This window comes from Lolium rigidum, chromosome 7, assembly GCF_022539505.1.
Source record: "Lolium rigidum isolate FL_2022 chromosome 7, APGP_CSIRO_Lrig_0.1, whole genome shotgun sequence".
Classification (NCBI taxonomy): Eukaryota; Viridiplantae; Streptophyta; class Magnoliopsida; order Poales; family Poaceae; genus Lolium; species Lolium rigidum.
The window spans coordinates 19,691,018-19,717,239 of record NC_061514.1 but is presented as its reverse complement, the minus strand read 5'-3'; the positions used below and the strand labels follow the sequence as shown (position 1 = coordinate 19,717,239).

General features: G+C 46.5%; 2 protein-coding genes across 2 annotated transcripts; one reads left to right on the top strand and one right to left on the bottom strand.

Annotated features, from left to right (window-relative positions):
• Positions 1-762: 762 nt before the first annotated feature.
• On the bottom strand, positions 763-6,370 carry LOC124670990 (probable inactive receptor kinase At5g67200). Its single transcript, XM_047207443.1, has 2 exons — positions 4,816-6,370; positions 763-1,761 (listed from the first exon to the last, which is right to left on the bottom strand). The coding sequence occupies exons 1-2, from the start codon at positions 6,368-6,370 to the stop codon at positions 1,199-1,201; spliced, it is 2,118 nt and encodes a 705-aa protein (XP_047063399.1). The 3' UTR covers positions 763-1,198.
• Positions 6,371-22,230: 15,860 nt separating this feature from the next.
• On the top strand, positions 22,231-23,475 carry LOC124677066 (protein IRX15-LIKE-like). Its single transcript, XM_047213062.1, has one exon. It carries the CDS (start codon positions 22,238-22,240, stop codon positions 23,213-23,215), a length of 978 nt encoding a protein of 325 aa, XP_047069018.1. The 5' UTR covers positions 22,231-22,237; the 3' UTR covers positions 23,216-23,475.
• The last annotated feature ends 2,747 nt before the right edge of the window (positions 23,476-26,222 follow it).

The following is a 26,222-nucleotide window of genomic DNA, read 5'->3' as shown; positions in this document are numbered from 1 at the left end:
ATGTCATGTACCTACCAACTAGTACAACCAGATCTTAGAATATGTAGACACATTTAGCACAACTTAGCCAGTAGTACAGTATTGGTGCATAAATAAAGATCTTTTTTGAACGAGCATAAATAGAGATCGAGGAGTTATATAATAAAGCAAATCAAAGTTAACAAGCCCAAGAAATGAAAGTCAAACAATTCTACGAAAGTCGTATGTCTCTCGATCTATGGATGTTCTGGTATAGTAACGGGTAACGACGTAACGTATGTAGGATTGAGAAGCATCGGTAATCAGGTGATTGCAGTATTGTGATCCTTCATAATCTTCAGCCCCGACGAGGGAACCTCGAAGGGTCTCAAATTCTCTTCTCAATAGGGGCAAGGTCGTGGTGGTGTGCCGTGATAATCTGAGCGACGGCCTTTTTTGGGCGTTGATGTTTGAAGGCCTCATTGATCTGGCGTCATTTGAAGCCTTGGCTCGTAGAGAGGCTCTAAAGCTCAAAGATCAGTTGCAGCATAATGTCACCTGTTGCTCCTAGCACCACATGAAGAATTTTGTATCCCACAAAACGGCGTGAATGGAGAGCGGAATCTTCAATAACAAAATGTGTGGTGGGCAATTCTTGCAACGGTGCAGGACAACTCTGCAGCGTGACTGGGCAACTACATGGTGCCCAGAAGACACTTTCCGAGTAACCTTGGCACCATGCAACTAAAATATCTGAAACAAAACTGGCAATAGAGTTGATCAATACTCCCTCCGTAACATATGATGTACTGATGCAGAACAAGAGCTAATTCTTAACACACTACATTACTTTGGTCTTTACCTTTCTATTAATCCCCGCATAGAAGACTGGTGCTAAAAAAACAAATACAACTGGCTAATTGTTAACACACTATTACTTTGGTCTTTAATCACTATTACTAACATAAGCATTATAGATGTCCACACTTAAGATTGGTGCTAAAAAAACAACAGCATGATCACAACATCCATAAACTAGGAAAAAAACCTAACATATGTTACAGATTTTGGAGCTCAAAAGATACCAGTCAGAGAGATCATGACCCACATCCATGCTCTTACACCATTGACACTCTTCCATTAGCTTTTCTAGGCAGAGGAAAACTGCATTTAGCTACTATTCATGCTTGGGATGATGCATCCACCGCTCTGGACATGGTCGATTTTATCCATAACATGACTAGGAGTTGCTAGTAAGATCACTGTCCTCATTGTCAACAGTTGTATCTGCTTCCTTCACCTCCTGAATCATCTTGAGGACCTGCCATGCAGTTGGCCGACTCTCTGGTGAGGACCGAACACAAGCAGATGCAATGTCAACAATCATGGAGAGGCGCTCGCTATCCACTCCTTCGTCTTCCCTCGCCGACAAGGCATAGGTCTGGAGATTGGTTGCCACCATGACCGAGTGCTCAAGCGGTGTCTTGCCGCTAAGGAGCTCGAGGAGAAGGACGCCAAAAGCATAGACATCTGATTTGGGGGTTAGCCTTCTGTTGGAATTCATATTTTCAGGTGCTCTGTAAGCAGCGTCGTCTTTGACTTCTGATGATTCCAGCAGGAATGACAAGCAGTTGTCAGTAAGGCAAGCCTCAAAGTCTGAACCAAGCAGGACATTGGAGGACTTGATGTTTCCGTGAACAAGTCGAGATGCCTGATGAATGTAAGCAAGGCCTTGTGCAACATCTTCAGCTATCTTTAGGCATGAAGTCCAATGAAGTGGTTTTGCCCGGGATGACCTGGAACCTGCAATTGATTTGAGCTTGTTGAGATAATAAGCACCACTGGATATTTTCTAGTCCCACTAGCTACGACATTACTACTTACTATCCTATGAATGTGTAAGCGACATGTTGATAATATCTTGATATCTTAACCTGTGAAGAGTTATGCATGACATGCTTACCTGGAGTATAGATAGCATGTTACATAAGTGTATGGATGTTCATAACCAAAGCAACCAGCATATCAGACGACTAAACCTACTATATCACTACATCGAAAAACATTTACACAATTTTACTGCTATAGAAAAAGGGACTAGTGCCTTTTTGTTTTTTTTTCTGTTTGCTCGACTTGTTTCGGATGTGTGCATCTTAGTTATGCAGAGGCAGGGTGTAATGCTTAAACCTATTAAGTCATAAAGAACCCATTATCCACACAAAAAAAGAAAAGGCATAAAACTGTTTCCATTATGCTCTTAATGGTGACTGCAAGTTCAGTAAACAAACCCATGTTCTCCAAATTTACTTTTCTGAAATCAAATTTGTTATCTCCATTACCTTTACAGACGTGTGCATCATCATGATGCAGAAGCCGGGGTCTTAATCCCCATTTCGAGAAAAAAAAAATACCTTTACAGAGTTTGTGAAGTTAAAACATTACTACTTACTGTCGCAAGAATGGGTAAAGGTTATACTAATATCCTGATATGTACTAGCTTGTGAAGATTTGTGCAACATGCTTATAAGAAATTGTGTTATTTGGGCATAGTATGCATGGCACGTTCATGTTTCGATAAAGGAAATATATTAATATCTAGAAGGTACCAATTACATAGCACGTTCATAACTGGATGAAGGTTCAAAGACAGAGCAACCTACACAGCCAAAGAATAAAACTGCTTTCACTGCATTTTGAAACACTAGTGCTAATTTCTACTGCTGTAAGAAAAGAGAAAACCGCCACAAGTACGTACTATGTTGGTCCCAAGAACCAGCACACATTGCAACCGCCACAAGTATGAAGCATGTACTCGTACTCTATTGTTCCCTAAAACCAGTATTGTGGAAGATCAACTCGTCAATTTGTGCATTTCTGTCTGCACCAAATTCAACAATTAGTATATAGTTTACTATTATGCTCTTCATGGTGATTCCAAGTTCAGTAAAGCCTGTAAAACATCACACAAGGAGTTACCAATTGCTATTTGGTATCGCATGTTCTTCCAACTGCCCTTTCTCAAATCAATGTCGGTGAAACTACAAATACCCTGCTTTGTTATCCCTCCACTTGACATTACATAGGTGCTCTGTATTCATTGCTTCCCTCTACTGAATTTAAACCAATGTTTAGTTTACAACTGTTATGACATGTTACTAAGAGAGGCCCATTCCATACACAAGATGAGGCCCCTACTAATATTCAAGCCCACCCCGCTTGATCATGTGCTAGATTGGTGAACACTTAATGGATGTTTAATTATTTCGTTTAATAGCTTCAAACAAAAAACCGTGGCAATGAACCCATAAAGCACGAAGCTAGCAAATCATAAATAGGTCCACCCAAGGTACACTCATTGTGCTGCAGAATTTTCACATGGCCAGTCTTTTGAATCTCAATTCGTGCCATGTAAATGTTAGGATGAACACTGTGTAGTCTAAAAGTAATGACAGCCTAGCCCACTCTAGCAGTAATCCACTAGAATTGCATATTCAAACATAATTGCAGCAACCCGTTCCAATGAAATTATGAGGTAGCATGCTAAATATTAATAAGATTCAGAGGAGCAACAAGTGAAGCAAACCAGCTTAATGGCTTTATTATGAAACGAAGAGAGTAGGATAGTAACAAAAATAAGTGAGTTCACAAAATAAAAAATGATTTAAAATGTTTCCCTGTTTAATCTACCATACATACGATAATCAAATTAGGGATTCAATAGTTCCATATCATGACAACGACAAGCTTGGTTTACCTGAATTTAAACTTCAGCCAGTATCTTTGTATCTCAATCACAAATACTAATAAAATTAAGATGTTGCCCTCGCATTTGCGAGGGCCACACTGCTAGTTGTTCCCTAAAACCAGTATTGTGGATGATCAACTCGTCAACTTGTGCATTTCTGTTTGCACCAAATTCAATAATTAGTATATAATATATCATCTAAACCCACTAGGTTGTAGTTCTTTCTGCTGCAGGGGTCTTCTCTCAAGTTTATGGGATGATGACACAGGGCTCCGGAGATCTTCATGGGTTATGGTGGTCTTAGGGTGTTCTAGGTGTTCTTGGTCCTTTGTGTTTGTGTTTCTCTGTGCTTGTAAGGGTCAACAACTTTGTATTTTTTCGTGATATGAATGCAGAGAAATTCTCAAAAAAAAAAAAAGCAATTGCTACTATTATGCTCTTCATGGTGATTCCAAGTTCAGCATTGAGCCTGTAAAACATCAGACGAGCTGTTACCAATTGCTATTTGGTAATCAGATGTTGTTCTAATTTCATTTTCTCAAACCAATGTTGGTGAAATCGCAGATATTTCGCTTTGTTATCCCTCCACTTGACATTATATAGGTGCTCTGTATTCATTGTTACCCTTTACCGAATTTAAACCAATGTTTGGTCTACAACTGTGATCACATGTTACTAAGAGGGGCCCATTCCATAGACAGGATGAGGCCCCTACCAATGTTCAATCCCACACGACTTGGTCGTGTGCTAGATCGGTGAACACTTAATGGCTGTTTAATTATTTCGTCCAATAGCTTCGAACAAAAAAGCGTGGCAATGAACCCATAAAGCACAAAGCTAGCAAATCATACATAGGTCCACCCGGTACACTCATTCTGCTGCAGAATTTTCACGTGGCCAGTCTTGTGAATCTCAATTCGTTGCCATGTTAGGATGAACAATGTCTAGTCTAAAAGTAATGACAGTCTAGCCCACTCTAACAGTAATAATCCACTGGTAGAATTGCGTATCAAACATAATTGCATCAATCTAGTCCAATGCAACTACGAGCTAGCAGGCTAAATACTTATCAGATTCAGAGGAGCAACAAGAAGTAAAGCAAAGTAGCTTACCATGGATGAGAGAGTGCAGACTGCCATTGGGCTGGTAGTCGTACACCAGCAGCCGCTCCTCCTTGGCCTGGAAGAAGGACCGCAGCGGCACGAGGTTAGGATGCCGCAGCCGCCCAATCACATCCATGTTCTGCTCGAAGGTCTCCGGCTCGGAAGCCGCCGGGCCAATCTTGGCGGCGTCCAGCCTCTTGACGATGACCACGAGCCGGCCATCGAGCACGGCCTTGTACGTGGTGCCGACGCTCCCGCGGCCGAGCACCTCGGCGGACGCGCGCATGAGCTGCTCGAGGTTGTAGCTGGTGGCCTCGCCCGCGCAGAAGGTGAGGCAGCCGCTTCGGCCGAGGCGGCGCGCCTTCTCCTCCGGCATCATCATGGCCGCCGCCTGGTCGTCGTCGTCCCGCACGCACTCCACGTAGCCGATGTCGGCGTTGTCCAGCTCCCGGCTCACCTGCGACGCCGCCGCCGCCGCGCTCTTCTTGGGGCTCGGGTACGGTGCCGAGCTCGGCCGCCTGTGCTTCCGCCTGCCCCTCCTCCTCGCGGCGATTACGGCGCAGACGAGGAGCGCGGCCACGAGGGATGACAGGGCAGCCGCGAGAGCCAGTGCGGTGGTCCTTTTGACTCTGTGTGGGCGTGGCGCGGATGAGTCTGGCTCCGGCAGGCTGTTGCCATCGTGCGGCGGGGTTTGGTCGGTGGTCTGGCCCGGGGTGGTGGTGGTGGAGCCGTCGGCGTGGAAGAAGAGGAGGTGGCACTCGCGGCGTACGACCTCGCCGCAGAGGCCCGGGTTGCCGGCGAAGGCGGCGGCGCCCATGGTGGCCATGGAGGCGGTGACGGGCACGGGGCCGGAGAAGTTGTTGTAGGAGACGTTGAGGAGCTTGAGGGAGGACTGGTTCCATGCCGGGACGGGGCCGCTGAAGTGGTTGGCGTCGAGGCGGAGGGCGGTGAGATGCGGGAACGCGGCCTCGATGCCGGGCGGGAGCGCGCCGGCGAGGCGGTTGCCGGAGAGGTCGATGGAGCGGAGGCGGCGCAGGGCGGCGAGCGAGGGCGGGAAGGGGCCGGAGAAGCGGTTGGCGGCGAGGAAGAGCGCCTTGAGGTTGGCGAGCGCGGAGAGGTCCGGGATGGGCCCGTGCAGCGCGTTGGACTTGAGGCTGAGCACGCGGAGCTCCGCGAGGGCTGAGAGGGTGGCCGGCGGGAAGGTGCCGTTGAGGCCCGCCTGCTCGAGGACGAGGTGGGTGATCTGGCCGCCGCCGCCGTCGCAGGTGACGCCGGGGTGGGCGCAGGGGGTGGCGGCGAGCGGGAAGCGCAGGTGGGAGGTCGGGTCGGCTTTGGCGAGGAAGGCGGCCAGGAGCGCGGCTTGCGGCGGCGGGGCTGAGGCTAGTGTGGCGGACGGGGGCGCGGCGTGGCCGGCGGGTATCGTGGGCTGTGAGTGGGACGCGGGCACGCCCCCTTTGGCGGCGGAGGAGGGTGCCGGCGCAGGCAACGTGGGCTGCGAGTGCGATGCGGCGGATGCGGTGGCGACGGCGGCGAGCAGGAGGAGGAGGGGGAGCGGCGGCGGCATGGTTGGTTTGGGGTTTTGGGGGTTGGGGAGGTGCTGGATTTCAGTGGAGTGTGGGAGAGTGGAGTGGAGTGAGGAGGTGCGGGGCGGTCGGGTGGGTGGGTCAGAGAGCAGAGCAGTCGCCGTGGCACGTGGTGGTCAGTGTCTGTTTCCTCCAGAATTAACGTACGGACACAATGAAAATTCACCTCCTTTCCAGTTTAAACGCGATTCCACCGAGAAGAACGTCGTGATCGAATCATCGTCGCGAGGTAGTACATCGTAGAGTACAATGTTGTACACCTAAAGAAAAACCTGTCGAGTGCAGTGCACGTGAAGCTGGGATACACCCAAAACATTCTACCTGCTGCGCTTCGGGCGCTGGCTTTGACACAACGTACCACCAGCGAATTTTCGAAATCAGCACACTAAGAGCATCTCCACCACCGGCCCTCAAATAGGCGCCAGCAGGTGCGACGACATAACCGTTTGGGGTGCCGTCACAGCATCCTCCAATTGGGGAACGAGTTTTCACACCGACGTCCTCCAAATCGGCGCCCCCATAATATTTTATTTTCCTTTCACAATATTTTTAAACAATATTTCAATCAGATAAAGTTATTCATACAATAATTTAACATAGTTTAACACAAATATAAAGGAAATTATCCGTATAATAATTCAAACTAAATCATGCGTTGTTGGTGGCTCTTCTCCTTGCTTACAAATGTGCAGGCAGATCTGCCAGAAGTTGAACATGAACATCTGCATCTCGGATTTCTTAGTGCATGTGAAGAAAAGCGTCAAATTATTAGGGTACATGCTCTACTTCAGCAAGAGGCCCCTCATAATCAAATAATTGATCATCATGCATAGGTTCGTCGCGCTCGCTCTCAATGATCATGTTGTGCATGATCACACATGCATTCAGCAACTTCCACATCTGAGACTCAGACCAAGTGAGAGCAGAGTACCTGACAACGGTGAAACGCCGCTGAAGCACCCCAAAAGCACGCTCAACATCCTTGTGAGCTGCTTCCTGGCATATCGCAAAATAAGCATCTATCTCCGAAGCTGGAGTCGGGATTGTCTTCACAAATGTAGCATACATTGGATAGATACTATCAGCTAGATAGTACCCCCTGTTGTATGCATGGCTGTTTACCTCAATGTTCACGGCAGGAGCTTCTCCCTCAGCCAGCCTGGAAAACACCGAAGAGCGCTGCAGCACGTTGATATCATTGCCAAAGAAAGCATGCCAAATCCACAGGTCATAGTCTGCCACCGCCTCAAGAATGACACGGCACTCACCGGTATGCCCCTTGTAGATCTCTTGCCAAGGAAGAGGGCAATTCTTCCAAACCAATGCATATAGTCGATGCTTCCTAGCATCCGAGGAAACCCTTGGGCTGCATTTTGTTCAAGGATTCGGGCTGTATCATCTGCCCTTAGTGCTCTCAAATAATCTCCACCAACCACCGCTATGACCGCTCGGCAAAACCTGTAGACAGTTTCTGAACATGTCGACTCCACCATGCGCAGGTAGTCATTGGTTGTATCTGGAGGAGCTCCGTATGCAAGACAGCGCATTGCAGCAGTGCATTTTTGGATTAAGGAGAAGCCCCACAAACATGTGCAATCTTGCTTGCTCATGAAGTAGTCGTCCTACTCCCTGACGCTGAAGATAATCTTCATGAACAGATCCTTGTTCATCCTAAATCGGTGCCAAAATTCCTTCGGCGAATGAGTAGCATCGTCGGCGAAATAGTCGAACTGAAGCAGCATGGCGCCGACTTGACGATGCCGGTCAACGTTCCTCCTCTTGCATGTCCTTGAATCACCACGTCGAGGCACGACCATGAAGGGCTGGCGAACGCGGAGGAAACTTGTCAAAATCAGGTGTTGCTGCCGCCGCCGGACAGCGGTAGTGCTCTCCTCCTCCATGAACAGGTGCACCAACATCTCGTCGTCGATGTTCATTGCGGCGATCCGATGAACACCTTGCGAGCGGGCCAGTTGGGCGTTTGGGCGGCGGTGGTGGCGGTCTCTATTCCGGCAGAAACAGCGGTGGCCGATCGAGGAAGTGGCGGCGGTGTCGATGGAAGGCGGCTCCGGACAGGCGAGGTGGAAGGCTAGCACGGGGGACGCGATGACGATAGGTGGGAGTAGGCTCAGGCAGGGGTGGGAGGAGGGGGAAACCGGCGAGTCTTGCTGGCAGAAGGGCCCCGCGGGTGTTTTCTTACGTGGACGAGGGTGCTGGCGCGCTCGATTCGTGCCCTTTGAGAAGGGGCCGGCACGGGGTTGCCGGTGTTTCTATTGGGCTCGGATCCGTGCTGATGTTTTTTGAGGCGCCGGTGTGAGCCCAAAAACCGCGCCGGCCCCCAAATAGCTATCGGGGACGTCGGTGGAGATGCTATAAACTCTTTGATCAAAGTCTATTTTGAACCTTGGTGCTTTGAGCTCGGAATTGTTGACGTGGCAACTAGAGATCCTTCATTGTGCACTAGGTGGTTCTAAGGTAGTTCGGCATCACCATTTTTTTGTTCCGTTTTTCACTTATTTTTTTCCTGCTCTTTCTCCTCAAATCCCACCGCGGTGACCCTGAATCCTCTCACTAGTCCAGTCATCGACGTCGTTCGTCCTCCTTCTAAAGTGGCGACAAAACAAGTGTGTGCCTCTTGCTTCAAGTCAACAACGAAGAGGACCGTTCACTCCACCCAACCATCAGCGCATTGTACTCGTCCGCTGATGCCGGCGTCGTCATCCAGTACCGCTGCTACCAGCGAAGGAGGGCACCGAGCGCAACGCCGCGAGGAGTACCTCGTTAGGGGCGATGTCGCCACAGAAGAGGGTGATGCTTTGGCCATGAGATCGTCGATCACGTTGATTTTCCAATCGGTCAACGGCGCTAGTTCGATTTGGATGGTCACGTCGATTTGCCAATGGATCAACCAAAGCCAACAATCCTAGGTTTGACAATCCTTGTTCGAATAAAAACTGTCAAGCTTTAGAATAGACCGGAATCAGAGAGTTCTAACTTCGGAGCTTAGAAGGGCTTGTTTTGAACTTTTTATCGGGAGAGCAAGTGAGGGTTGAGTACCATTACGGGCACGAGGAGTGTTTGAAAAAGTAGCCGTTGATGCTGGACTGGACTGTACACGACGGTGGGGTGACGTAGCAGGTTACTCCTAACCGTTAATCGTTGTTGAGCTTTACAGCTGCTATACTGGTCTTGTGGGTGGGGCCGGGTCGTCGAGAAATACGAAACTCGATCGGACTGCGTGGCCCAACGTGTCTCCGTCCGTTGCGGTAAAACCATCGGCGCACTTTCGTCCGCAGGCGGCCAGCGTCTGCTCGCTTTCTCCTTTTGATTTCGTGTCTTGTTGTGTCACGCATGCTTGACCGGAGCCGAGCGCGACCATCTGGACCTCGAATCCTCTGTTCTGGGCTACTGGAGGCCCACCCGTTTCTCTGTTCTAGGCTCGGCTGCATGGTTTCTCCACGGGAAGAAAAAGTCCGTAGAAAGAACCACGCTGCTGGACGGCGACCAAGAGGGTGATGCTGCTACTACAAGATTTGGTTCATTCTTCCCATCTGAATACTGAATTCGGTGAACAGTTCTACTCATCGCGACGAGTGCAGGAACCGAGGACTGCGCGTGCACCACCGTGAACTGTAAAGTCATGTCCTGCCACCCTGGAAAGAAGCGTCGCGTCACGTGTGATGCCCTCACCAAATTATAATCCTGCCGGGGGCCAATCGTCAGGGAGCGCCCAATAGTTCAATGTTTTTATCTGAATCTTATTTCAGAGGAGAAGAGAGAACATTTTTACCTGAAACTAGAGTTTGTTTTACTTGCGTAGATTGTATGCTAGTCAAGTGTCCGGGCATTATTGCTCCCGTATATAGCCAAATCCTACCTCCAACAATCACTCATTGTGCTAATGTGGGTCAGAAAAGAAAAGAAAATGTTACGACCGATATTGAATAATAAAGCATGGATACGAAAAATCTTAATACATGTATCTGTAAAATTACCACATTACTAGTTGAATGCCCGTGCGTTGCACTCCATTAAATTTTTTACTAAATGTTTTATATATCTACTCGTCGATGCTCTTTACATATTATCGTACAATATCGGGGATATTTTCTTCTGCTTCATTTTATGGTACTTGAGAAAGAATTCCAAAAAAATTCTTCCACAACTTGTAAACATATTGCATAACGATATCGGAAAATAGAAAAAAAAAAACAGGGACACTTAAGTAGTGGGGTATGCATGTTACAAGCTTCCGTGATCCAAAAGACAAAATGAAAGGGTATTGTCTAGCTCGACTTGATGCCAAGTTAAAATGCAATAGAAGGCTGCCTCGGAGCAGATCGAGCCATTATTTAATCTATCATGAGTTAAAATGCAGATCAAAATAAATACGTCAAACCGTACTGCATAGGAGAAAATATAGCAAAGGAGCCTATAGGTTTCGACACGTACACAATTGCACAATTTTCTGCACTTGTCGCGTAGAGTGGATAGTTGCATTTTCAAGGTTGAGAAAAGTGGATACTGGGCTGGGCTACGAACTGAATATTGTGAGAGGGAAAATATTACTACCAAAATAAGCAATGAAGGAAGCATACCACTGTGCACTGGCGGAGCTATGTGCAAGTCAGAGGGGGCCACCGCCCTCCCAGACTTTGCATTTTTTCTGAAGGAAATTTTTTTAGGGACCTAAATGAGAAGAAAATAGAGCCATTTGCCCCCCCAAACTTTGCATACTATCTGTGCCCCCCCCCCCAAATTCTGGGCTAGCTCCGCCACTGCCACTGTGCAAACGCATAATGCAGAGAAATAAATCATAGAAACATCTACATCGCTGGTACAATTTGAACTTTGTTTGGAAGGCCAAAGCTAAATAGAAAGTGAGATTTTTCATTTGGGTGTGGAGTATGGACGGCTGAAAGGGTGCAAAATCGTGGATCCCATACCCAGCCTCTATAGCTTTGTTGTAATTGCGATCTTGTTGTACCTGACAAGCTCGGAGTCGTCATCCGTGCACTACATCCATCGCTAATTCGCCACCTCCCCGAGGTTGTCATGATCATCTCCGTGTTAGCCATCTGGCAGCAGTGCGCCGGCTTCTTCCCGAGATAAAACCACCTCGAGCAGACCCTGGGAGGGAGGCATGCGCGAATTCTTACCTAGGGTCCGGCACACAGCTTTGCGGTCTCCACACCAAGTTCCATTCGTACTTCATTCCCTACACCCCTCCGTGGTGCCCGCCATTGAGGTGCCGCATTCCAGCACGAGCCATGAGGTTTTTAGCATGGATTGATTTGCCGTAGATTTTGTTAGGGCGGAAAGAGGACGAGGCGAATGGGCGAATTACCCGTGGAGCGGGCAAGCCGCGTCTTTGGGGCGAGATTGAGAGTAAGGAGAACATCTCCGCCTGATTTGCACAAAATTATTAGGAAGGAGATATCCCGGCCTGATTTTTACTCTTAGACATGGGGTAAGTTGAAAAGGCGAGATAAGAGAAGGAAAGGGAACTAAGTCCTGATTTTTCATGTGTTCGTTGACATGAAAATTATTGATACGCAGTTGATATGTTTCTATTCTCTGAGTGATGGAATTAAGTCCTGATTATTTTTCCAAACGACGGAATTAAGTCCTGATTTTTTGTGTATGGTTGATTTGGAAAGGATTGATAGACATTAAATATGTTTCTATCTTTTCAGAGCGACGTGAAATATCTTTTTGAGCGACGTGAAAGGATTGATAGACACTAATAGGGTGATCAACGGTTAGGATTGCTCCAATGTTTAATGTTAAAGTGCACACCATCCCTAACTGCAATATAATAGTAAAGAAATTACACACAGAATGATATGAATCTTAGATGGTAAGCAAGAGGCAGCGTTGCAATTACAAATGTGCATAGCACTTACATGTGCAAGTTCGTGCACACCATCAATATTTGTGAATGTTGACATTTTAGTCAATCTTACTACTCCTTTCATGTATGAGAGGTAGCAGTTCGCACTCGATCGATCCATTTCAAAATGACTGTGAGCCTACGCATATATCTTACTACTCCTTCCATAGTTAATCAGCATCATTTCCAAACAATCACTCTTGCCACTAATCCACCATATGTCGAATTGCGACACATTGGGCAAACTCGCGTGTTGAAAATATAGCAACTATATTGTATAGGCTACAATTAGACGTGTCTTGCGCTACAGGCTAGATGTTCATGTCAAAAAATTGTAATATGTATCTAATATATAAAGCATCGTGATTAGCAAAAATATACTAGATGAAAATGATAGGCCAAAGATAAAATTCCAAGGGGATAGTCCGATGCTCAGGAAAGGGGTGACGGGACCGGCTTGGCATGGTGATCGTGATGTGTCTGGTGGTTCTCCGCGGGCTTTTCGTCGTATGCACTATGTTGATTAGTACGTGGGGAGGAGAGCTTGTGAAGCATGCCCTAGATATGTAGGCGTTGATTACTGAACCTCGTTAACAAATATCATCTCCCTTGTACATTGTGCAATTATTTGATCACGTATAATGCTAACAAGTGGTAATAGAGTGAGTTTGCAGATTGGATAAAGGTGTGAATGATCTAGTTGAAGAGGTGATATTGTTGTGAGGAAAGTAGGAGCCAGCGGAGCAGAGCGAAGGTCCGAGCGGACGCGCCATTGATGATAGTGGAACACGTTCGACAAACAACGACATTAATCTCGGGCGCGACGGCGCGGGAATGTAATATGGTGACACCATCGGAGGAGCTATTGAGACATGTTGAGGAAGTACGATCCACTACACTGATTCATGTGATCATGTCCTTCATGTTTCAATCATGGGTGTGTATCTGATTCACTAGTGCATATATTTTGTATGGTAAAGACTGAACACCCATGAAAATAGGATGAAAGGGTAAGTAAATCTGTAAATGTGAGTTGAGGCACATTGTACGCATGAACCTTTTTTTTTGTGGTAACACAAATGGAAGAACTTCTTTTCCTATGATTCCTGCCTCTATATAATCTCAGAGAGATACGTTCTCGCCATAGAAATTAAATGAATTGCCTGGAGAGAAGAACTATAGTGTTGTACTTGAGACGTTGGAACAAACCAAATCAAGCAATACACAGTTTTCTACCTATCTTGAAGTACACACTTTTTTTATATAATGGACGCTTTTTATTACTCGAAACAAGCAATTACATCCGGCCTCTGCATAACCAAGATGCACACAGCTATCCAGGTCTGATAGTCCACAAGTTCTAAAAAGATAGAAAGGCGTTGTACATATCAATATTGAGCAATTGTGCAAGCGCCTATGTAACCACTCGTGACCCGATCCGTAGATTATGCTACCACCCATGTTGGGAAAAAGTATTCCTCGCCGTAGCTTTCAATTGTGTATGTACAGACCTCCATAAACAGGTCTCGATTCGTCACCTTCTGTAGCGCAGACCACGAACATAGAGTACCGGTACATCTGTAGATAACCTGCAAGAGAGAACAATTCTTATCATTAAAAACTTTGTCATTTCTACACATCCAAAGCGACCATATAACGCCAAGCGCTCCCACCCTAATAAGAATTCTAAACCTGTGATCGATACCATGAAGCTAATTTTCAAAGACATAGGCTACACTAGTCGGAGGATACATATCCGAAGCTACTTGGATTTGCATGATCATATAGACCTGGCAAAACGACATTGAAGAACAAGTGTTTGATTGTCTCATCTGTCTGCTTCCATGCCAGTTACGTTTAACAAGATTATTTTTTGGTTAGGATAACCCCTCAACGTAAGTACCAACAGAAAACTTTAGTTTTAAGTGGTATTTTCATCTTCCAAATTTTCTTGTTATTATCGACTGGAATATCAGGATGTATAATCGCATTGTATAATGAACTTACTAAAAAAATTCCATTAGGATGTAAGAGCATCTCCAGTGCCATCCCCCAAACGTTTGGGGGACGGCGGACAAGAAATGGAGAAAATCGCGTCCCAGTCGTGTCCCCCAAAGCTATAGAGTCTCTACCGGGGACGCCGGACACAAAATGAGAGCCCATATGCATGCATGCAGCCCCTAGTCCCCACATGCCATTCTCTTTCCCCACACTTTCTCTCACCTACTTTTCCCACATGGGGTGGTCCCTTCTATTAAAATGCATGCATCCGGACGCTGTTTGAGGGACGCGGCTGGAAAGGGTCTCTTTTCTGTACAGATTTTTGATCTCTTTTTGTCCGGCGCGGTCCTAAACGTGCCCCAAATCATTTGTGCCGGACGTTTTTTGAGGGACGCGACTGGAGATGCTCTAAGTTCCAACGAAATTCATCGGTGCCTTCCGAAAGGTGAATGGATTCCAAACGTAGAAGTAAGGCATTCTATGCAGCCAATCTCGGACCCAGTAAATCTCGTCTACACGTCACAGACGGATGTGAGGTCACCATTAGTACCGCAATGGTATCACTTTTGCGACGTACAATACTATATAACACAGGATATTGTTCCCTAAGAGGTCTATGTGCGATTCATCCTTTATCAAGAAAGTACCATATTGAAAGAAAAAAAATTCTCTGTAGCCATTAGACCGGCCCAGAAATGCGAGTCACCAGGTTTCCATAGGACTTGAGATAGCGCTTTTTCTCCAATATACTTTCTCTTAAGGAGTGTCTGCCAAACCCCATTTCGGTAAGAAGCTATGCTTTAGATTATGGCTTGCATTTCAGCAGTCTCTTTGTGTACATCAACACATTTTCTCATGGTCCAGCCAGAGCCATTTAGTTCTAAAGGGAATTGAGCTCACGCCATCCTTGTACATTATGGATGCAAGATGCAATAGTTCTTGCTATTCTGGTTCAATGAATCTGAGTTTTTGAATTATAAGACTATTTTTAAACAATTGAGGGTAGTTTATTACTTGTATTTTTGAACTTAACTGATTTTATGTAATTCCCTGTGAATTGTGAATACTTATTGCATGTTGGTTGAATGAACTAAAGGACAAAATTGAAAGAGTGTTTTGTGCTAGTTTGCATAGCATCATGACTTTTTAACACATGGGAAGTCGGAAACTTTATGCTGACTGCATTTCGGAAACTTTAAGGCTGGTCATAGTGGGGAGTAACTTAGACTAGTAACATATGCCATGTTACTAGTCTAGGTTACTACCTTCATAGTGGGTAGTAACTATATGTGGTGTCATGCATTATATCATTTATTATGTTGTAGACTCATCTTGCCTTGAGATGTGTGATGTTATGGTAACATAGCTAGTTACCACCTCACTCTTTTTCTTCATTTATTAGCATGCCATGTCACCAAAATGCCTTGAAATATGTGATGTTACTAGCTATGTTATTTCCACTATGAGCAGTCTAACACAGGGAAGTCTGGTTGGTCTCCAACTATTCAGCGCCATTCATTTGCGCAATAGTAAAATTAAAAAAATGTTGCATTATTCAAATCTAGATGCTACTGTTTCAACACTACAATTTGTGATCGGCAAACACAAGTTCTAAAAAAGTGTTGCATGATCACTGTATTGAATACAATTCCCTAGCCGTCCTTCATCAGATCGGGTTTTTTTTTTCTTAAACTGACTAGAGCATGCAATTTCACATGGTATCAGAGCTACAAAGTCATGGGTTTAAATCCTAGCCAAGGCACTATTAAGAATAAATATTTACGGTCTTCCTAAAAAAATCCAAAAAAAAAACTGGCTAAATCATGCAATTCCACAAATTGAAATTATCCTTGTTGATACAAAGCATACAAAAGTTGGACTGGCTCCTGACACTTCTAGCGAAAGTCAACTTGCATTTACTCAGTAACAGATTACAACTAACTAACAGATCAACCAACAGAAGAAGGAACAGGCAGGTCGCGTGTGCTCTCTCAGTCCGATGGCGCGCTATGTACCGTCTTGCTTTGGCCGGCATCGGATCGAGGTTGTAGGCTTCCCAGGGCGTGACCTTTCGTAACTCGTGCGTTTTGAACTTACTTAGAGCATCTCCACCACGCGTCTTCGATAGCGTTCCCCGGGGCCGGCGCGGTTTTTGGCTCACACCGGCGTCTCAAAAAGCATCAGCGTGGTTTCGCGCCCAATAAAAGCACCGACAACCCCGTGTCGGCCCCTTCACAAATGACGCGAATCGAGCGTGCCGGCACTCTCGTCAATGTAAGAAAGCACACGCGTGGCCCTTCTCTCAGGCAGACGCACCGGTTTCTCCCTCCTCCCACCCCCGCCCGAGCCGACTTTCACCCATCGCTGATGCCGTCGTCGCGTCCCCCATGCTAGCCTTCTACCCCACTTGTACATAGCCGCCCGCCATCGACACCGCCGCTAGTCCCTCGACCGGCCACCGTTGTTTCGGCCGGAATAGAGGCCGTCGCCACCGCCGCCCAAACACCCAACCGCCCCGCCTGCAAGGTGTTCGTCGGATTGCTGCAATGGACAGCGACGACGATGCGTTGGTGCAGTTGTTCATGGAGGAGGAGAGCATTGCCGCTGTCCGGCGGCGGCAGCAGCAGCAACTGATTTTGATGAGCTTCGTTCGCCAGCCCTTCGTAGCCGTGTCTCGACGCGGCGGTTCAAGGCCAGGCAAGAGGAGGAACGTCGACCAGCATCGTCATGTCGGCGCCATGCTTCTTGAGTGCGAGTACTTCGCCGTTGATGCTACTCATTCGCTGAAGGAATTTCGGCGCCGATTTAGAATGAACAAATATCTGTTCATGAAGATTGTCTTTGGCGTCAGGCAGTACGGCGATTAAATCATAAGAAAGAAAGATTGCACTGGTTTGTGGGGCTTATCCTCAATCCAGAAATGCACTGCTGCAATGCGTTGTCTTGCATACGGAGCACCTCCAGATACAAACAATGACTACCTGCGCATGGCGGAGTCGACATGTTCAGAGATCGTCTACAGGTTTTGCCGAGCATTCATAGCGGTGTTTAGTGGGGATTATTTGAGGGCACCAAGGGCAGATGATATAGCTCGAATCCTAGAATAAAATGCGGCCCGAGGGTTTCCTGGGATGCTAGGAAGCATTGAGTGTATGCATTGGGTTGGAAGAATTGCCCTTTTGCATGGCAAGGGATCTACAAGGGGCATACCAGTGAGTGCAGTGTTATTCTTGAGACGGTGGGAAACTATGACTTCTGAATTTGGCATGCTTTCTTTGGCATGCTCTCCGTTGTTTTTCAGGCTAGTTGAGGGAGAAGCTCATGCCGTGAACTTTGAGGTAAACGGCCATATATACAACAAGAGGTACTATCTAGCTGATGGTATCTATTCAACATATGCTACATTTGTGAAGACAATTCCGGCTTCAGCTTCAGAGATGGACGCTTACTTTGAGACATGCTAGGAAGCAGCTCACAAGGATGTTGAGTGTGCTTTTGGGGTGCTTCAGCAACGTTTCACCGTTGTCATACCCTGCTCTCACTTGGTATGAGTCTCAGATGTGGAAGGTGATGAACGTCTATGTGATCATGTCATTGAGAGCGAGCGTGACGAACCTGTGCATGATGATCAACCATTTGATTATCAGGAACCTCTTGCTCAATTAGAGCATGTACCCAACAATTTCCCGTTTTTCTTCACATGCACCAAGAAATCTGAGATGCAGGTGTTCATGTTCAAATTCAGGCAGATCTTGACGCGCATTTGTGGGCAAGGAGAGGAGCCGCCAACAACGCATGATTTAATTAGAATTATTATTCGAATAATTTCTTTGTATTTGTGTTAAACTATGTTAAATTACTGTATGAATAATTTTATGTGATTGAAATATTGTTCCAAAATATTGTAAAAAAAAAATTAGGGGGGTGCCGGTTTGGAGGATGCTAGTGTGGAAAATAGTTCTTCAATTAAAGGATTTTGTGCCGACGTCCCCCAAACGGCTGTGTCGGTGCACCTGTCGGCGCCTATTTGAGATCCGCTGGTGGAGATGCTCTTATGAAGAGTCATTGAGAACTTTAGTTCAAGATCCAAGCCCTCGTGCCCGGATCTTAGAACCCAAAGAAGAAAAAAAATCGAGAAGTGCTTCCACCATGTCAGTTTACAGGGACCTACGTGCCTGTTGGCGACATACTATAAGGATATGTTGAGTGTCGTCTTAGTATGTTACTTTTTCAAAGGTTGATTTTTGTATCAATCCTTGATGTTGCGTGAGTTGTAAAACATTGTTACTTGGATTTTAATAAAAGGCCGTGTGCATCATCATGATGCAGAAGCCAGGGAATACCCCCATTTCAAAAAAACAGGGACCTACATGCCTGTTACTCGGCCGCCCATTCAAATTTGAAAACCTGGGACGAATCTAGTGCTGCCAATGGGCAAGCCAGAGTCAGACGGCAAGAGGGACATGTCACGGCCGTACTTTTGGCAGCATTCCATTTGTTATCTGAAGCTCACCAAGCAGTGCAACTGAAGAAGATCCAACGATTCTAAAAGAAAAAAGGATCCAACGCTGTCTCAAGCTTGAATACTGCTAGTCTAGCTGAAGTCCATATCAATTTGAAAATGGTTGACATGTCTTCTACTGTCTAGGGGTTATTAAGTAATTTGGGATTAATTTTGGGCCAAGAGGTCTTAAATTGTGCTTAATTAAATCCAAAGCGCCTGTTGTTAGACCAGGAAAGCCGTCACTATCCTTTAAGCACTGACTTGTTAGATGCGGATTCCGCTGCGTGCAGACAGAGCAGCAGGGCTGCTGCTACGATTTTTTTTCTTTTTGAGACAGGCTGCTGCTACGAATAAACAACCAGATCAAAGGAGCCGACATAAGTCGTTGCACATGGGGGCCCAGTGGGGTGGCTAAGTGGGCTATTTGTGCTTACAGGCCGACTTTCATTTTTCCATGTGTTGTCTCTGACCTTCCTGAAAAACAAATGTAATCTCTGAGGCGTTCCTTATCTGTTTATTGTTTTCTCACGACATGTGTGCAGCAGTTCAGCAGCTGTGGTCACCACAGATTCCTCTGAAAAAAAAAAAGACATCTACCCTTGATTAGGCGACACCTGACACTGTATTATACAACAAATTAGAGAGCGATATCGGTGCACACTGTATTATACACCGGGCGTAAAGCGTTGGGATCTTGCAATCGAGCCATCGTCGGTGGAATGTGAGTACTAGTATACTATACTGTTCCGGCGAACAATGTGCAAACGTCAAGAACATCAAAATATACGCGCGCGTGGAGGTGTTGCTTGATTTTAATTCTTTATTTAGATAGTTCTACCGACTGTCGTGTTTTGGAATCCAAGCTACATGTAGCTTTTTATTTTAGAAAACTTAAAATTCGTATTGTAAAGTTTTTTTACAAATCTGATATAAAATCTTAGAGGTAGCCAATGGTGTACAATCTGAACGCAAATTGAACTTTATTCTATGCTACACGAAATTGATAAAATTTGACAAATTTAGTAGTTCTGGAATGTGCACTATTTTCTATAAAATTTGTCAGAATTTGTTTTTTTTTCGTAGCCTAGGATATGATGTAGTTTGTATTGAGATTTTACACCAATGTAGTATACATCATTAGCTATCTCTTGAATTTTTAATTCGGATTTTTTTTAAAATTTTGAAGTACAAATTATGAGTGTTTGCAAATAAAGGGCTACGTTAGCTCGACTTTCGTTTTAAGTTTTCCTAGTTCTACCATCTTATTTAGCATGGTGAGGCGGTGGCCACATTCTAGAAGCATAATATCCTCGCTTCGGTCATAGGGTGGGTTGTGGCCTACCCTGAATTTTTAGAACCATGTTTTCACCTTCTACCTCAAGTTCATCCCGCCACCGGTCTCCTCTCATTGGCCATTCGCTTGTCACTGCTCGGCCTAGTGGTGTAGCCACATTGAGATCTCTATGGTCAATTGATCACACAACTTTTTGGCAAATACTTTGTATGCTAGTATAAATAAAGTAAAAAAAAAGAAAAAAAAGACATGTATTTGACATCACATATTTTAAAATGACTTCAAGTTCTTGCTTCCAGGGACGGAGACAAGGGGGGACGGGGGGGTGATTTTAGCTAGTTCTGCCCCTTCATACTGAGGGACGGAGACAAGGGGGGACGGGGGGGGGTGATTTTAGCTAGTTCTGCCCCTTCATACTGAGATTGCCCCTCTTATACTTCATTCCTGGCTCCGTCTTGCTTCTCCACTGACTCAGCCCCACAAGAAGAGGAGATTCAACTGTGAGCAGCGTGCAAGCAGGAGAGGGAATATTCCGCAACTACCTGCTGAGTGCCTTGCTTTGCTTGAGTACTTTTTCATGTTGTATTGTTGTGTCCGGATGGTTACCCTTTTTTGATCTAACCTTAAATCCCCCAACGCAATGTACTAATATTTTCGAAATCCTCAAATCATTCAGTTTCCACTTGTTGTAATTGTAGAATCGACTATAAAGAGGAATAGTCACGTTGCTTCGATTTTCCATAACCATGAAGCAAACAAGCTTGCATTTTTTTTTTCATTACTATTTGTGGGAGATGATGAACAAACCAGAGATGCTGGATATCGACGGCGTACCTTGATGTCGACATCCAATTCAATGTGATATCGATAGTGAGACCGAAATTGAACATGCAACATCACTCCTGGGCTTGCCTATAATTTCTTTTATATGCACCAACTCTTTAATTTTTTTTTTGCGTCCACCACTACCTTCGGTGGTGCGCTAGTGCTGGAGGCGGTGGCTTGTGGAGTTATGTGTCCGGTGGATCTTATGTCATCCGGTTATCTTCATGTTCATCGATGTGGTTAAAGGTTTCCGATCTATAATTATCGTCATTGTTGACAATTGTTGCTTTGGTGCGCTGATCTTTTGGGGACTTAGCATGACAGTTTTGCCCGGTTCCAGTGATCGAGGAGTGACGACAGCGGTCTATTTGTAATTTTTATAAGTTTACTTGTTATTTATACTAGATATAATGATTATTAACAATTAATCGGTGGCACTTTTTGCAAATAATTTTTGCAAATAAATTATATATAGGTGCGTACTGCGGTGTTCCCTTCTGAGATAGCCAATCAGTAAAGCCGTTTTCAGTTTTAGAGCAGGTGGCTCGTAATGCACCAATCGAAGCTTGTACGTACCAACATCGTGTGTGTAGAGGCTACTCTAGTGATGCGCATTTCACGATATCCTTTATTCCTTTTACAACACGGTCTCTGCCACCTCGGATCTTCATCATGAGCAGAGTACATGAGATCAAACTTTTTTTTTGAGGGAGAGTACGTGATCAAACTTTAGGGCACGAGCAATGGAGGCAGCTGTCCAACTAGGATTGGATAAAACTTTTGACATATGCATGGCATGTTATGGTCCCATTAATACATCTTTCTCTCAAAAGCTGATTTGGTTTTTCTTTTTCTCTCTCACATTTTCACCTTTATGGCTGAAGAGGCTGCCTCCTCATCCGAACCTATTTTGAACTGACCCGAGCACAGTTAAAGGTGTGAAGCGATATGCTAAGTGCAGTCAGTTGGACATGTCCTGGGCTCCGCCACCAGTATTCCGTACCGAGGCACCCGCCAGAAATCATAAGAAACCAAGCCACCCGCCAAAAAATTACTCTGTCCGCACGAACAACGTGCCCCGACCTGACGATTTTGAAACGCGGCGAGACTGCGCACCAACTCTCGCCACCCTCCACTCACTGCCCGCTACCGCTAGCTACTTGAACCCAAGAAAAAATCCGACTTCTCTAACCCCAAGCCAGCCAATCCAGCTGGGTCGAGCACGACACGAGCGAGCTGACCTTTCCCCACCATTCCAGCCATCCCCACGCTGATCGATTCTCCAATCCTCTCCTCCGACGACCAACGCGGCGGCGACCGATAGCAGAGCGATGAAGTCTTTGGGCAGCCGCGACAAGCTCCAGGCGGCGGCGGCGGCGTCGGGCCACCGGCGCGTGCTGCTGCTGGTCTTCGCCTCCTGCTTCGCCTTCGCCACCTTCCTCACCTTCCTCTACAGCTCCTCCAGCTTCGCCTCCGCCACCACCTCCACCTCCCGCTACGGCTCCTCCGCGGCCTCCACCACCTCGTCCTCCCTCGCCGGCTCAGGCCCCGGCGGCGCGCTGCCGCTGCCGGTCTTCGACGCGCTGGTCCACTACGCGTCCTTCTCCAACGCGACGCACCGCATGACGGACACGGACATCCGGGCCATCTCCGCCATCCTCCGCGCGCGCGGCCCCTGCAACCTCCTCGTCTTCGGCCTGGGCGCCGAGTCGCCGCTCTGGCTCGCGCTCAACCACGGCGGCCGCACCGTGTACCTGGACGAGAACGAGTTCTACGTCAAGTACCTGGAGCCGCGCCACCCGGGGCTCGAGGCCTACGACGTCTCCTACACCACGAAAGTCCGCGACTTCAAGGACCTGCTGGAGGCGGCGCGGTCCACGCGCGCCGCCGAGTGCCGGCCGGTGCAGAACCTGCTCTTCTCCGAGTGCCGCCTCGCCATCAACGACCTGCCCAACGAGCTCTACGACGTGCCCTGGGACGTCGTCCTCATCGACGGGCCGTCCGGGTGGAACCCCAACTCGCCGGGGCGCATGCCGTCGATCTTTACCACGGCGGTGCTGGCGAGGTCGGGCGCCACGGCGGCGAAGGGCCCCACGGACGTGCTGGTGCACGACTACAACTTCGAGCTGGAGCAGGTGCTCAGCAAGGAGTTCCTCTGCGACGAGAACCGCGTCGCCGGCAGCGGCACGCCCTCGCTCGCGCACTACGTCATCCACCCGGGCTCCGCTGGCGCCGGGTTCTGCTCCGCCGGCCAGGACGGCGCGGCGGCTAGCGGCGGCCAGACGGCCGGGGAGAAGACGCGCAAGTGATCTAATCTCGTCGAGAAACCATTACTTCAGTAGGGATCCTCGTCTTCTCCGGCTAATTCTTCCCCCTCGATCTTGCCCTGTTACTACGATTTTTCTTCTTCTTTTGTCACATATTATAAGTTTGTTATTTTTTGGGAACAATAATTGTAACTAGCAGCAGCTTCATGATCAGAGTGTAAAGAATCGATCTTGATGATATGATTGCCTCGAGAAAGAGAAATAGAGGCCAATTTACACTAAACAAATCGTTCCAGCCTCGAGCATGATCCGTCTGGTGAGGCATTTGTGCTGGTGGGTGGTTGGATCCATCCTATCCCATCCGATCGCTTTCTTGCGTTGCTTCAGTAGTGAAAAAAGTGGATCAGCTGCTCGTCCTCCTCGTCGTATCACCCGTTAATGAGCGGGCCTCGATTGATCAGATCAGCCATCAACCAGATCATCGTCGAGTCACCGTCGGGCTTATGAGCTGACGTTCACTTCTGCCCCCGCTAGATTTGCTGCTAAAAAAGTTAGCCGTCTTCTGCAGCAACGTCCGACGGCTCAACAAATTTCGGGTGATCCTCAGCTCAGCCTTTTTCTGGTATGGTGAGATGGGCAGCATGTGTCGCCTACGTGGGAATGACCAGGCACACTCACCTGACATGAGTATGCATGTTTGATACCCTGATCTGATCTCTGCAATTGCAAGATCAAAAGATCACCAACTTGGACCATGTCAGCTGTCACTGCAAATCACGCATCGACCTGACTCTCCAGATCAAAACACAACTTTTCTTGTCAGCTTGATTGACCATGTAGTATGTCGCCAGCCACCGTTGCAGCATCGTTGTCTCCGGTCGGTGACACCCGCTGCTGCGGTTAGTGGTCAGCTCAGATGCGCTGCTTGCTTTGCTTGTCCCTAACCTGTGCGCGATCCACCAGCTCACAGGACGACCATGAATCGGATTTGGTTCGTCCCATGGTGGTACGAAGAAGGCAGGAACGAACGTTGGCACTACAGCCTGCCCCACGTGCCGTCCGCGTCATGCATGGACTTTTTTTTAGTCGACTGTGGTGACGTGCCAACCACCTCCTTCGCCGGACACGAAACATGAGCACTACGACGTACTACTGGTTTTTCCGGTGGCGACCAACCGATTATATATTAGAATAGCAGAATTTGGAGCGGAACGGTACAGCGGTTAGAGGGTGATATGTGTTGTCGAGCTTGCTTTATCATTTTTCTTTTCTGCTGCTGGGGAATGTTCATCCTGTCACGTCGGGGTTTGGACAGCGATTAGTAGGATTAGTAGGGGTTGAACTTGCATTGACGGGTTCTCACGCCAAGGAATCTAACTCTGCTGGACGCGGTCAGAGTTAGTAGGTAGAAATTTACTGGGTCAGTAGATTTTGTAGGAATACCAACGCGTTTCACCGCCGTCAGTTTGTCAATTTGTTACCCAGTTTGCGATTAAAGTAGTAGTAGGACACAGTTCGTCGGTTTTTGAACAGAGCTCAACTCTGTACACATTTTTGTTGCTGCAAACATTCCCACGGTTTGGCGAATTCAGTTAAAACCCAGTCTGAATCCATTCGACGTATCGATCCACCCACACGGAAAGGATTTTTCCTTCTTCTTTTGCTTCCTGGGTCAGCGAGTTTCGTTCGAGATTCGTCTGGGAGCGACCCTTTGGAGGTATTGAACTTATCGAGTAAGCTAGTGTTGACTTGGGTGTGTTTGGTTTGAGCCCAGGTTAGCCCAACCAAAATTTTGGCATGACCAAAATGAGGGCACGACCAAAAAATTGGTCAGCTCTTGCCGTTTGGATCATGGCCATTGTACCTGCCAAAACTTTGGCAAAAATTGGTCAGCTCTATTTGGTTTGCGACCTACAGAAATGCTCTGTTGACTGCCATCAGGTTGTGCTAAACATGATTAGTATAGGGCAGTTTAGACCAACCGTCATGTAACAAGGAAAGGAAAATCACACCTACATGTTCTACTCCTAACTGACATAAACACTTAATTAATCGGCTGCAGTGCACAAAGTTCATGGAACCCACCAAAACTTGCAGGCGGGAGCCTTGCCAATTATTAGGCGGAGAATTTCCACGCCCTCAGGTGGCCAGCGTGCGGACGAAAATTGCACAGGCATGCCGACGGCCGCGTGGGCTAGCCAAAATCCTGTACCAATCCAAACAGTAGCCAAATAGCATGGGCTAGCCAAAAAAAAATTGGTTTGGTTGCCATTGGTTGCAAACCAAACACACCCTTAAGATTTGCTCATTTTCTATTCAAACTATAAAAGACACTCATACTTCGCTTTTTTTTAGCCAGCAAAAATAAACAATCGATTTCAAGCTAGTCTCGGGTTTTTCTTGTGCCCTAAATGTAAATTTGCTTGGACGCGGTCAGGATTAGCTAGAAACTCAAACTGACGGCAGACGATTTCTGCACGTACTACTCTCTCTATTTTTATTTTGTTCGCATTCTGTGTTTAGTAAAAGTCAAACTTTACAAAATTTGAACAGAAATATAAGGAGAAATATCAATATCTATAATGCTCCTTTCGTCTGGAATGAACTGACTCACATATGTCTAGATTCACATGTATCTACAGGGGTTTTAGTATCTAGATACATCCGAATCTAGATAAATGTAAGCTAGTTAATTTTGGGCGAACGAAATATCAAATACATATAATATGAAAATACGTTTTATGACTATACTAACACAATAACTTTTATATTATAAATTTTGATATTTTTTGTAAATATTTAATCAAAGTTTATAAAGTTTGACTTCACGGAAATTCAATTTGGCTCCTGTTTCACGATAAAAACATATTTTTCGTTGTTAAAATATCCAATTAAAAAATCGTATGTAAATCTCGATAATTTATGTGTGTTCGTACAGTTTCGTGAATAAAAAATATTTTTATGGTCATGCAAAAAAAAACAAAAAAACATGTCTCACAAAAACCTTATTTTTAACACTAAATTTTGTCTTTTTCGCAATCCGAACGAC

Bases quoted from the DNA above. Each gene is read 5' to 3' on its own strand.
- LOC124670990 (XM_047207443.1), bottom strand. From the start codon at position 6,370: ATGCCGCCGCCGCTCCCCCTCCTCCTCCTGCTCGCCGCCGTCGCCACC. The intron at 1,762-4,815 runs GTAAGCTACTTT...AATCAATTGCAG, and splicing joins TCTGCACTCTCTCATCCATG to GTTCCAGGTCATCCCGGGCA.
- LOC124677066 (XM_047213062.1), top strand. From the start codon at position 22,238: ATGAAGTCTTTGGGCAGCCGCGACAAGCTCCAGGCGGCGGCGGCGGCG.